The sequence below is a fragment of the Podarcis cretensis genome (assembly GCF_951804945.1).
Source record: "Podarcis cretensis genome assembly, chromosome: 3".
NCBI classification, from domain to species: domain Eukaryota; kingdom Metazoa; phylum Chordata; class Lepidosauria; order Squamata; family Lacertidae; genus Podarcis; species Podarcis cretensis.
This window is the reverse complement of record NC_137172.1, coordinates 32226011-32239477: the sequence shown is the minus strand read 5'-3', so window position 1 is coordinate 32239477 and position 13467 is coordinate 32226011. Positions and strand designations below refer to the sequence as shown.

The following is a 13467-nucleotide window of genomic DNA, read 5'->3' as shown; positions in this document are numbered from 1 at the left end:
TTTCCTGCACCAAACAGATGGGAGCAGGGGACTGCCCTTTAAGAGGTGCAATGCAAGGTTAATGACCAGGGGAGAGTAAGGGCTTAACAGCCACATCTTCGGCTACCAATACCAGCCAAACCTGTAGAGCTCTGTATGAGTGACTAATGTACTACGTGTATTGAGAGAAATATATATTTAGAAGTGCTCTTTTTAAAAAGCATCTCATCTTATTTATGATAAATAGCTGTTTAAATAGGAGATTCTGATGGGCAAGAATTTCTTATGACCTATCAAAAACAGTACTTCCATCAAATGTTGATACCTGTGTCTTTAGATAAGAGACTTTGAGGGCCCAACCTGACAAGACTTTAGAGTTCTGTGATTCGATCTTCCATCTCTTTTTAATTTATTCCAAAAGAAGCCAGGGGGGATTAGATCAGGATGACAGTGTTGAGGGATGGGACTTAATCCTCCTGCCCATCATTTTGCTCATCTAAATTCCCCCCTGCAGCTGATACTTCCCTCATTAGGGCTGCTGTTGAAAGAAATTAAAAGAGACAAGAGATGCAATTATGGATCTCCAAGGACTCATCTACTTCATCCCTTATAGGCAAGAGGATATTCTGAAGGCCTGGACCTCAAGGACAGCATCCTATCAAAAGGTGGCATCTATGCATCTGTGCTTTCAGGCAGAAGATTCCCAAGAGCAAATTTCTGATTACCTGACCATCAAGAACAACATGTTTTGAATATGTACATAGCTATGTTTTCAGATGGTGGATAAGGGTTTCTGATGTCCTGGTTGTCAAAACAAGCACCCTAACAAATTTGGGTCCTTACATTCAGGAAATATTATGCATCCCCACCCCTAGATTTGAGAAGGTGGTACTCATCTAAGTGAATCTGCTTGATAAAGATAACTATTTCCCAAAACATTTTTAAAAAATCTAATTTAACTACCCATGAATCAGCTATATAAAAAGATGGTTTTCCAGATGGAGGAGCAGGCTGAAAACCAGTCTGAACAAAACATACCTTGTCTAATTTTGTTTTGTTACCCATTGAACACTTATATCTAGTTTTTCTGAATCTTGTCTAGCGTATCCATTTGACTACAGCACACTCTGGCACAGAGATGGAGCTGCAGGTGATATCAAGTGAAGATTGCTAATGAATACTACTAGTATCTGATGCTTAGTACAACAAGAGGAAAGCCCATGTTGTGGGTGGAAATTTCAAGGAGGAGGAATGTAGCATTTATTATTTGCTACGTTCATATCTGACCCTTCTTCCAAGGAACACGGATAACATACGCAACTCTCTTCTTTCCCCCATATTATCATCACATATACCCTGTGAAATATGATAGGCTGAGAGATAGTGGATTGCCCAAGGTCACCTTGTGAACTTCATGGCTTAGTGGGGATTTGAACCAGATCTTCACAGTCCTAGTCCCTAACTACACCACAATGGCTCTCCTGACTTGATCATCATAAAATCCTACCAGTAAGGCAATTTGAAAAGTTGTTTCCCCAACCCTCCCTCCACACACCTCCTTTCAAATGTGTGACATATTTTGTGGACTGCTCCTGATTTTCTACCAAGTAGCTGAGTAACTTGTCTGGCAAAGTATACAACTTTTTAGCCACTGGGAAAAGCCGAACTCGTGAGGCAGGGGCTGAAAATAAACTTGATAAATGTGTCGTTCACAAATAAGATCACTTAATTTGTCTACACCTGATTAGTGACAGTAAGTCTTCAGATTCAAAGAATGAAGGTGGGGTGCAACAAGGTTACACCTGGTAGCCACACCGACACACGTTTGCCACATTCCCTGTCAGCCGTACTTCTAGCACCAGTGTGAAGGACGTGCATATACATACAGGTAGCTGCATACGGGTCCTCTCCATACAAATCAGAATTGTAACTGGCCAGGATTCCCATTCACGTATGATATCTATGGGCATATATCTGTGCAAATGCAAGTCGCCTTCATGCTGACTCAATGAACACCCATTAGGGCAAGGGTTATTATTATATTTATTTATATCCCGCCTTTTTCCTGGATCTGGACCCAGTGGTCCATGAGCATCATTCAGGTGGTCTATGGCATGTCTGCATTAAATATTCACATTGACTTTAATTGTATTTTAATTGCTTCTTTCATTACTTATATTGTATATCATGCAGTATCTAGCATAGCACATTACAATTGCTACAGCAGGCAGAAAAATCATTAAGTGGTCCACCAAGACCATCACCAATGTTCAAGTGGTCTGGGGGTGGGGGACATGCTTGGGTACCGCACTTCATTTGGGGATGCAGCTAGCCTGTGTAATTCCACTACCCCTTGCATCCAGTCACTGGACATAGGGGGCAGGGGCTTCTGTACACCCTTGACAACCAGCATCTGGATGTGTCAGTTGTCTCCATTGAAAAGCATTGCCCACGAGGTGATGTTAAAAGCTGTAGCCTTTGCTCTCCCAGATGTTCCAGTCATGAAGGGATAAGCATGTCTTGCACAAACCAGCCTTCCTCTGGAAATTTTACAACTTCCATCGCCCCTGGCCATCGGCAACATTGGCCGGGGCTGACGGGAGATGGGATTTCCAGATGTTGGAAGGCACCAGGTTGACACAAGTGTGAACTATCTATGAGGAACAAGAATAAGGCTTGCATGTGCAACATACCTTCAAAACTCAACTGGAGCACATTTTCGTCCCTCGAAGAACTCTGGGCACTGTAGTTCGCTAAGGGTTGCTGGGAACTGAAACTGTGCAAAGGGTAAACCGCAATGCCCTGAATTCTTTGAGGGGAAGAATTCATAGCTGTCAACGTTTCCCTTTTTTTTAAGGGAAATTCCCTTATTCCGAATGGGATTCCTTCCAAGAAAAGGGGGAAAGTTGACAGCTATGGAAGAATTTGCTTCGAATGTAAGGTTGTTTAAAGAGAAGAGGTGACTGGAAATGGTGGGAAGTAGAATTTGTGTGAGAAATAGAGAAAGAGAGAGGAGGAGGAGGAGGATTTGCGGGAAAGAGCTACTCACGTGCCAAATAGCGAAGAAGATGAGGGCCGCACACAGGACCAAGGAGAGCATGTAGCAAAAGGCAGCAAACGTGAAGGCCATGGCGGGAGCAAGAGGAGCCTGGTGGGACTGGCGCGCATGCACTCAGCCCGGGCAGGAAGGCACCTCCTCAGGAACTCGAGGCGGGAAGAGCTCCTTCCTCTCGGGAGGCCGCCACAAGCTCACTTCAGAAAACTCCCACCCTACGCGGGAAACCAGACCCTCAGCAGGCATCCAGGAGGGGAGCAGCTTCGGAAGCCTTCAGGACGGCCACTCGGGCTGGAAAAAGCTCGCCGGCTCCCGGGAAGGCGGAGAGCGCAAGTGCCCCGTTCTCTCTCACACAAACTCGAGTCAAAGTGGGCTAGGCGGAAAAGTCATTCCGGATGAAGAGAAGGTGCCGAAAAAAGGAGGTCCGGCAAGCGGCGAGCACCCCGGGGATCCCAAGCCCAAGTTCCTGGCGCACCTCGGAAAGTGCCATGGTTAGGGGAGGCGGATTTCTTCGGAGCTCCGGGTTTCGCTGCGCCCATAAAAGAAAGGATCTGGACAGAAAGGGAGCGGGATGGAAGCCTCCCTCGATCTTGGTTCTCGCGCTAAAGAGATGGGTTTTTCTCTCTCTCTCTCTCTCTCTCTCTTTCTGCCTGGAAGCGGCTCTGTGGCGGGGAAGCAACGCGCCTGGGGCTCCTTCGCTTCTTCTCCTCCTTCAGCAGGAGTTCCTTTGTTCCTCAGACCCGCGGCGAAGATTCAGTCGCATCCCCGCCGCCTGGAGAGTCCATAGTCGACGGGGGGGAAGAGCCCTCCTTCCCTTAGCCGGCTGCAGCAGCTGCTTGTCTTGAAGCGGGGAATAAAGAGAGTCCACCTGCTGCTGCTTCTGGATACAAGGATCTTGGACTCTTGTCTCACAAACACACACTCATACATACGGATCTCGCTCCTGCCTCGCACCTCCAGCAGCCCAAACGAGCCGACGAGGAGGGGACTTTTCTGTGGGCTCCTCCCGCATCGCAGCTTCCTCCTCGCCTTCCCCCTGCAACTTGTGCGCGCGCGCACACACACACACACACACACACACACACGCACGCACTCCCGAGTTGTCGAAAGCCCCGAGGAAACCACGTGGCCGCCCAGGCAAGTCCTCTTTCTGGTCGCCACCCCAGCTGACCTCGTGGTGGTGGTGGTGGTGGGCAGTGCCAAATCGCCTTGGCCGTCCATACAGCTGTGGCTGAAAACCCCACATTTCCCACCCGCGCAACTCACCCCAGACTTCTTTTGAGAAAGGGGCATGGGGGGGGCACTTCAAGCCCCATGAGAACACCGAGAGAAAATCTGTGGTGCTGCAAATGTTGTTGGACTACAGTTCTCACCATCCACGACCACTGGCCACGCCGGCAGGGGCTGGTGGGAGTTGGGGGGATGTGGCAGCTCAGCGGTTCTGCTTTGCCTGCAAAAAGCCCCAGATTCAATCCTAGCATCTCCAAGTAGAACTGGGAAAGACTCCATGTCTCAAATCTGGGAGAGTTGCTGCCAGTCAGTGTAGACAATACTGAGCTAGGTGGTGCAATGGCCTCATTCAATATAAGGTAGCTTTTATCTGGAGGGCTAAAGGTTGCCCCATCTCCCCTCCACTGCAAACTGCTGGAACAGGGGGAATCGGGAAAGGCAACTAGATGATGTGGCAGAGATTTAAGGTAGTAAATGATGTGCAGTTGTGAACAAGGAGAATTACTTCTCTCCAGCTACCCAGAACTGTCAGGCTACACTGCAAAAGGAAAAACTTATTTATACCCATGACTTGTGTGCACTGGAGCCTACAACCTGGGATAGAGGAAAAGCTGACAAATCAGCTAAATTAGGCTGCGTGCACATTACTGCTTACTCCAACACACTACAGTGGTACCTCGGGTTACAGACACTTCAGGTTACAGACTCCACTAACCCAGAAACCTTGGGTTAAGAACTTTGCTTCAGGATGAGAACAGAAATCGTGCAGCGGCAGCGGGAGGCCCCATTAGCTAAAGTGGTACCTCAGGTTAAGAACAGTTTTAGGTTAAAAATGGACCTCCAGAACAAATTAAGTTCTTAACCTGAGGTACGATTGTACCACCATTGGCGTCTGAAACCAAATACACATGACATTAGCCACAATCCACAGGTATCCTGCAGCTTCTTGAGAAATGCTCTTTCCCTTAAACTAGCTTCCAGATGTTTAGAAAATGGAAGCGATGGTCAATGTGAGGTGCGTACATTTCAGGCAGCCGTTGTACATGTGCAGAGGACAACTTCAGTGAATTGGAGGTCAGTGAGGGGAAACAAATCAGGTAATGGGCATCTGGGGAAGGCAACCTCACCCCCTCTCTGGTGTCAACAGCAACATAAAAAGGAACTTGGAAGAACAATAAGAACATATATTTAGAGAAGATTGGAAAACATTTATTGAATATATGGGAAATCACTGTGTACAGCTGAAAACGCTGGCAGCATTAAGATAAATTCAACAGTGTAAATAAGTTATGATGGGTGCAATAATGGAATACTGAATGGTATAGTTTCTGTAAAATATGCAGGGATTTATGATATATAAAATGAACCATGGAAAGAGAAGAAGGGAAGTCATTGATATCTTAAGGATGTAAAAACGACTACTTTAAATTGTAAAACAGAAAATTTAATTAAAATTATATATATGAAATGCGACTTGAAACACAGCAGCGGGGAGCTGGGACGCCCTTGCTGCATTTCAATACCCTGAGGTGTACATGGCCTTAGCCCCTGATTGACCCTTAATTTCCTGTGGTCCTCCCCACAGCAAAGTGGCTGTCTTTATTTTTCCAGCCTGCCTCTGCTGAACAGCACTTTATCCTCCATGACAGCTTTATCTCTTACGGACTTCCATTACTGACCAAGAGGGCTCTCTCTAGGCCGGGGGTGAAAATTATTAGATCAGACCAAATTTAAAATGTAGGGGTTTTTTTACTAATAGTTTTGAAAAAGTTAGTGTAATATTTATAGGGGATACATAAAAAGGTAAAGGTACCCCTGCCCGTACGGGCCAGTCTTGACAGACTCTGGGGTTGTGCGCCCATCTCACTTAAGAGGCCAGGGGCCAGCGCTGTCCGGAGACACTTCCGGGTCACGTGGCCAGCGTGACATCGCTGCTCTGGCGAGCCAGAGCCGCACACGGAAACGCCGTTTACCTTCCCGCTGGTAAGCGGTCCCTATTTATCTACTTGCACCCGGAGGTGCTTTCGAACTGCTAGGTTGGCAGGCGCTGGGACCGAGCAGCGGGAGCGCACCCCGCCGCAGGGATTCGAACCGCCGACCTTTCAATCGGCAAGTCCTAGGCGCTGAGGCTTTAACCCACAGCGCCACCTGCGTCCCTGCTAGGGGATATATACAGTTAGTGTAATATTTATAGGGGAGGAAACAGATTTCAGAAGAGCTTAATAGTTAGCCATAACAGCTATTAGGAAAATAACATATGTTGGGGAATGCACCCATCTAAACCTTATTCATTATGTTAATGTAATCATTACTGATATATGTCTACCATTTCTCTATTTTAGCCAAGACATAACATACAGGAAGCTGCCTTACGCTGAGACAGACCATTGGGCCATCCATCCCAGTCTTTCCCATCCTTACCTGGAAATGCATGGGATCAAACCTGGGACTTGGCATGCAAAGCAGGTGCTCAGTTACTAAGTTCTGACTCTCCCCAAAATACTCCCCCCAAACCTAGCAATAAAGTTCTGGCAATAAAGCCATTCCTTTCTTTCAGCTCACTGACAGCTCTGCTTCCAGCCTTCTTGCTTCTTGTTTTAGTTCACTTTTGTAACTTCCTTCTTCTGATTTGTATATCTCTCTTTCCTCTGCTTGCTCTGCTTCACCTGCATACACTATTTTAACTCACCCATCCAATGTTCTAGCCAACCAGAAAGTGCAGGAGTGTGCAAGTCAGTGACTGAACACTGTTAGTGGGGGAAAAGAAACAGGAAATTGGGGACAAGTACCGTAACTAGATTTCCAAACCCCTCCCTTGCATTTCAGTTTCCTGGGGTTGACCTTTCTGAATTCCCAGCAAAAACAGCTACCGAACAGAAGGCCACCATTTTGTACCTAAAAGCAAACACAAAATGGCCAGACAGAGTTATGCTTTACGTCAGGCATAGGCAAACTCGGCCCTCCAGATGTTTTGGGACTGCAATTCCCATCATCCCTGACCACTGGTCCTGTTAGCTAGGGATCAAGGGAGTTGTAGTCCCAAAACACCAGGAGGGCCGAGTTTGCCTATGCCTGCTTTACGTTATTGACCTGTGAACTGCATAGGACTACATTGCAGTAGGGATGTGGTGATGGACCAACCAGCATAAATGTCTTTGCTAAAAAAATAGAAGAAAAATTATATCCGTTAACTGCTCACAATACTATTAGAATTATTGCAGACCCTTAAGATGGTCATCCCTATTCCGTAGGTGGCACTGTGGTCCAAATCACAGGCCCTCTTGGGCTTGCTGATCAGAAGGTCGGCAGTTTGAATCCCTGTAGTGGAGTGAGCTCCCATTGCTCTGTCCCAGCTCCTGCCAACCTAGCAGTTCAAAAGCATTCCAGTGCAAGTAGATAAATAGGTACTGCTGTGGCAGGAAGGTAAATGGCGTTTCCGTGCACTCTGGGTTCCGTCACAGTGTTTTGTTGTGCCAGAAGCAGTTTTGTTGAAAAGAAGACAAACTTAACATCCCCCTCACCCTGCTTTTCCCCAACCTGAAGGCATAGTTCAAATGTAGAAAATAATAGCAAATTTCATACAAGCACTGAAGTGGAAAGAGACTGAAAGCTGCTAATATCAATATAAAGGAAAATGTCAACCCAACCATATATTATGGAATATGGCAGGCACAGTTTGTCCTGTAGTCTTTGTTCGTGTGCTAGATGAATGGCCACCAGTCTGCTACAAAAGTCTCTCAGTTTTTGAACTTTACAGTTTCTAGCTATCAATAATCTTGCTGCCAGTAGCCAATTAAATGCTTGTAAAATAAGCCTTGGTTGTCCCCGCTGAATATACCCAACAATTCTTGTATTATTATTATTATTATTATTATTATTATTATTATTATTATTCCTCTTTTATTTGAAAGTTGAAATACCCAACAATGCTTTTTAAAAAATTATTAAAGATTTTCATGAAGCACAAAGAACGTGCAATGTCTCTCATTTTTTTTCTTGATTTTGGTTACGTTCAAAGTAAAATGTAAAGCAATATGATATCCAAAGGCAGGAGTGGAGGGTGGGAGGTAAACTCTTGTCGTTTTGTCAACTTGGTACGTACGTGGGGTTTTTATGTCAGTGTCAATTGTGTAGGTTCTCTTTCTGTATATTTATTGGTTTACATTGACAATGAGAGATATTTTAAAATAGATTTTCCCAGTATTTTTGTTATTTCTGCAAGTATCCAATAAGTATCTGATTCCTATTTCTTTACCCCCAACCTTTCATACTTTTGTCAGAGTCAACATGTTCTTGAGTCAACATCCTTCAAAACTGAACAAGGTCCAGAGATATAACTAATCATTTTCCATGCCCAGGATATGTTTGCAATGCTTGTGTTTCCTGCAGAAGAAATGAAACTTTTTAGTGAGCCACTGCTGAAATTTAAAATTCTTGCTGCTCTGCTCAAATAGGACTACTATAGTGCCCAGCAACCTACTGGCGGCTACTGCCACCCATTGCCACATGCCTTGGTTTTCTTCTCCCTCACCAGCAGAGTTCAGTGGCTGAATGTGCTTTACTGTGCTAGACTGCAGGGACACCTTCCATGGCTGAGTACCATCAGTGACCTCACAATACAACTGAAGACACTTCAAGTCCTTAAAAAAACACCCACTTCTCTTCCAAGTCATCTCCTCAGTTGTTGTTATTATTATTTTGTTACCCTGCCCATCTGACTGGGTTGCCCCAGCCATGCTGGGTGGCTCCCAACAAAATATTAAAACACAATAAAACCATAAAAAACCAACCATAAAAAACTTTCCTGAACAGGACAACTTTCAGATGTTTTCTAAAGTCATGCCATGTATCTCTGTTACATCTGCTGGGAGGTTGTCCCACAGGGCGGGTTAAGTCCAGTCAAAGGCGACTATGGGGTTGCGCCGTTCATCTCGTTTTCAGGCCAAGGGAGCCAGCCGGTGTTTGTCCACAGACAGCTTTCCACGTCCTGTGGCCAGCATGACTAAACCGCTTTTGGTGCAACGGAACACCATGATGGAAACCAGAGCGCACGGAAACACCGTTTACCTTCCTGCCACAGCAGTACCTATTTATCTACTTGCACTGACGTGCTTTCAAACTGCTAGGTTGGCAGGAGCTGGGACAGAGCAACGGGAGCTCACTCCATTGCGGGGATTCAAACCATCGACCTTCTGATTGGCAAGCCCAAGAGGCTTAGTGGTTTAGATCACAGCGCCACCCACGTACAGGGCCAAGGCCATTTAGGGCTTTATAGGTCATTTATTGCCTTGGCTCTGGCTTGTAGTCTGATCTTGCCTGATCTTCAACCCATCTGTGATCAGGTCTCCTTCCACTGACAAGTCCCCCCCCCCGCCCGGCTTATCTGTACCAGAATCAGATCGCCGTTGTAGCCTGGTGCAAAGCTAAGCTCCAAATCTGACCACAACCTTACCAAGATCTGCACTCCAGACCTTTATCTGCAGAGGTGTGTTTTTTTTAATGAAGTTTATTTTATTTATGTATCTTAATTTTAATTTAAGGAATGTTTTTATGCCACCTTTCAGTGACAATATTATTTCTAAGGTACATTCCATAAAACAGGTATTCCTTTAAAAAGCTCAACAATTTTTGGATTGTCCTGGTTTTTACTTTTTGAAATATGACAACCCTAATAAAAGGTATGGGACGCGGGTGGCGCTGTGGGTAAAAGCCTCAGCGCCTAGGGCTTGCCGATCGAAAGGTCGGCGGTTCGAATCCCCGCGGCGGGGTGCGCTCCCGCTGCTCAGTCCCAGCGCCTGCCAACCTAGCAGTTCGAAAGCACCCCCGGGTGCAAGTAGATAAATAGGGACCACTTACTGGTGGGAAGGTAAACGGCGTTTCCGTGTGCTGCGCTGGCTCGCCAGATGCAGCTTTGTCACGCTGGCCACGTGACCCGGAAGTGTCTCCGGACAGCGCTGGCCCCCGGCCTCTTGAGTGAGATGGGCGCACAACCCCAGAGTCTGTCAAGACTGGCCCGTACGGGCAGGGGTACCTTTACCCTTTACCTTTAATAAAAGGTATACTTGCAAATAATATATTTTTTAGTTCATATGAGGAAGTTTTATTTTTAGTAGGTATGCTGCTGCTTTTTCTTTTCTTTTCTTGCCTTATGGGGATGACAGTATTTAAAAAAAAAAAAATCCAGCAGCAATTCTAAAAAATTAATAAACTAGCCTGAAATTATTTGCTAGAAGCAGTGCTATTAATGATCATTCAGTACAACACATTAACTAGATTTCATTAACTGGAGCAAAACAATTGCAAATTATAATAGGCTTCACAGTTATGCTCGAATGTGGTGAATACAGTAACATTATTTGGTCTGTTTGTCTTTTTACATCTGAAAGCCCTTTCTTCCTACAAATGTGGAAATTAAATTATTTCTCAATAACCCAGTAGATTTTAGACTGCAGAACAATATATTTGAAGAAACAGTCACTGTCATTTGTACAGTATTGTATTACATTTCCTCCAACACCTGAATGTTTATCATCCACATTAATATGGATGGGGGGGGGGAACAGCAGATGGTTTGTGGATAATCTGTAAAAAAAACATTTTGTTCTGAAGCAGCTCTACAATAAGAATGCACAGAACGTGGATGAGAAGTCTGCAGCACCGTAGTGCAAATTGATTCTTAAAGTGTTTTTGCTATTCATATTTGTTTCCTTTCTCCACACAATAATGTCCTTGCAATGGTACATAATTTCTTTTTTAAAAAAACCCCAAAGCATTTCTAAGCACTGGCTGTATCTACAGCTACTTCCACCTAATCGGACATATTATGTTAAACTAAGGTAATGATGCCATGGCAGAATTGTAGACTGATATCCTAGCACAAATGTTGAGATAAAAGAAGCAGCTGCCAACCACCACTATGGTTTATGCCAGCATGCACAGGTATACATGATACATGGTGAACGATGGAACCTGAACTGATTTTAGGTTGGACCACTACTTTCCCTGTCTAAGCTGAAGACTAGCACCAGAAAATTAATTTCAAATGTTCAGGTACAATGAAAGATGAGGGTCATTAGATAAATGGCATGGGGCCAGGTTAGTATTAGGAGTATCATCTTCCCCCCTATGAGTCTGTGGCCCTCCAGATGTTGCTCAACTTCAACTCCCATCAGCCCCAGCAAGCATAGCCAATGGCCAGGGATGATGGGAGTTTTAGTTCCAACATCTGGAGGGCCAAAAGTTCCTCACACTTGATCTGAGACCTTGCAGCATTTTCCTCTGCCTTGAGAGCAGGCATAGGCAAACTTGGCCCTCCAGATGTTTTGGGACTACAACTCCCATCATCCCTAGCTAACAGGACCAGTGGTCAGGGATGATGGGAGTTGTAGTCCCAAAACATCTGGACGGCCAAGTTTGGGGATGCCTGCTTGAGAGGCTCAGATGTCCCAGACATGTTGACAAGGTCTTTGTCATTCTGGGGCAATGAAGGCATTCCTCTGTTATCAGGAGTTTAGCTTCTTTTAACAATTCTCTCGCTGTTGTGGTTTGTTGTACTGCTGCTTTCTCTCTCACGTTTTTTATTTGCTTGCTTGCTTACAATATTTATAAAAAGAGTTCTAAGGATGGCTTGTGAGAAGAAATTTAAGATTCAGTAACTACTATAACGAGCGTGGGAAAAAAGATCAGCACATAAAAACAGTCACAGAAAACAAAGCAGCTGAAAGCAAAAACAGATGGAAAGGCCTGCAAAATGAAAAAGTGCCAGGCAAACCTCTTTGAAGAGGGCATTTGACAACTGGGGGCCCACCACTTAAAAGGCCCTCTGTTCTGTAGCCATCTATCACAGCTCACGTACCAGAGCCTCGGAAGAAGATCTCAAAGTCAAGGTAGGTTGATATGGAGAGAGATGGTCTTTCAGGCACCTGACCTCAAGTCATGAAGAACCTTAAAGGTCAAAACCAACACCTTGAACTGGATCTGGAAATGGTTCCGTGAAGGTAGCAAAGAACTGGCATGATATGTTTACATCATCCAGTCCCTATTAGCAGCATTACAGCCATATTCTGAACTAAGTGAAGATTCTGGACCATCTTCAAAGGCAGCCCCACATGCAACACAATTCAGTAGCCCCCCCAAAAGGAAGTTACTAGATGCATGGGTAACAGAAGCTGTTGAATAGTGGGTAGACATAGCAGACGACACAGCGATTCTTCAAAGCATCTCTTTATTTGTAAGCTGGAACAGAACTGAACAGCAAATAGCTCAGCTGGCCTGCTTTTATAGGCAGCCGGCTGTCAACATTGTAGCAACAACAGCCCAGGGTTTCCCGCCTAAAGTAACTGATGTGGACCTGAGTGAAAACTATATACATGATACTCCTGGTGGGCAGGGTGAGAACTTCAATACATAACACCCCTCCCCACCGAGATAAGGCATTAGTTACAATCATAGTGGTTCCATTACATACAGCAATACCCTTATTGGTTTCAGTAAGGCACATAAGCATATTAATTGACCCTATTCACCAAACAGCTTTACATGTGCAGTTTGTCCAGTGAACATAGTCTTTTAAATACGGGCTACTGGCCTTGCGGATTTCCTGGGCAGCCTCTGAGGCCACGGCCTCCTCAATGGCTTTCTGCAGCATGAGGTCTGGCTTGGCGAAGAGACGCCGTTGCAGACAGATGTCCCGGACCCCACAGATGATTCGATCCATCAGGCCATCATCTAAGTCTTGGAACTCGCAGTGCATTGCAGCCTGTCAGAGGCGGTGGTGTAGTTGTTAATTCACCCTCTGCCTGGTTCCAGCGGTAGAACGCATGGTGGGCAACAATCTTGGATGGTTTTGGCGCGTAGTGGTTGCGGAGCTTCTCTTGAATTGTGTCCCACGGCTCTGCCTGGACTGCTAGAGGCGCAACCGATTACGGGCCGTCGTGAACACTTCGGGGCCACAAAGGCTGAGGACAGGCCCTGCTTCTGCTCTACAGACCCTCTTATCAGCTCATTTGCTTGGAGGTAGCAGTTGAACCGAGCGAGGTAGGAGTCCCATGATTCAGAGGCTGGGGCAAACAGCGGTAGAGGCACGAGTGAAGCCATGGTTCTGATGCCGACGTGGAGGGCGATGGATGGAACACAGTGCTCTAGCCAGAATGGTCAGCTCTGAATTGGTTCTGCTCTGTGATTTCGCTCAGTGTTTCAGCTCT

The 13467-nt window shown here is 45.6% G+C and overlaps 1 protein-coding gene across 2 annotated transcripts in view; it reads right to left on the bottom strand.

Moving 5' to 3' along the window:
• The window catches only part of CNIH3 (cornichon family AMPA receptor auxiliary protein 3), a 57594-nt gene extending 53480 nt beyond the window's left edge, over positions 1 to 4114 (bottom strand). For both annotated transcript variants that reach the window (XM_079971143.1, XM_079971144.1), the window contains exon 1: positions 3029 to 4114. In XM_079971143.1, coding sequence (XP_079827269.1) covers positions 3029 to 3109 — 81 coding nt within the window. In that variant the 5' untranslated portion in view covers positions 3110 to 4114. The remainder of the gene's footprint in view (positions 1 to 3028) is intronic.
• Positions 4115 to 13467: the final 9353 nt, after the last annotated feature.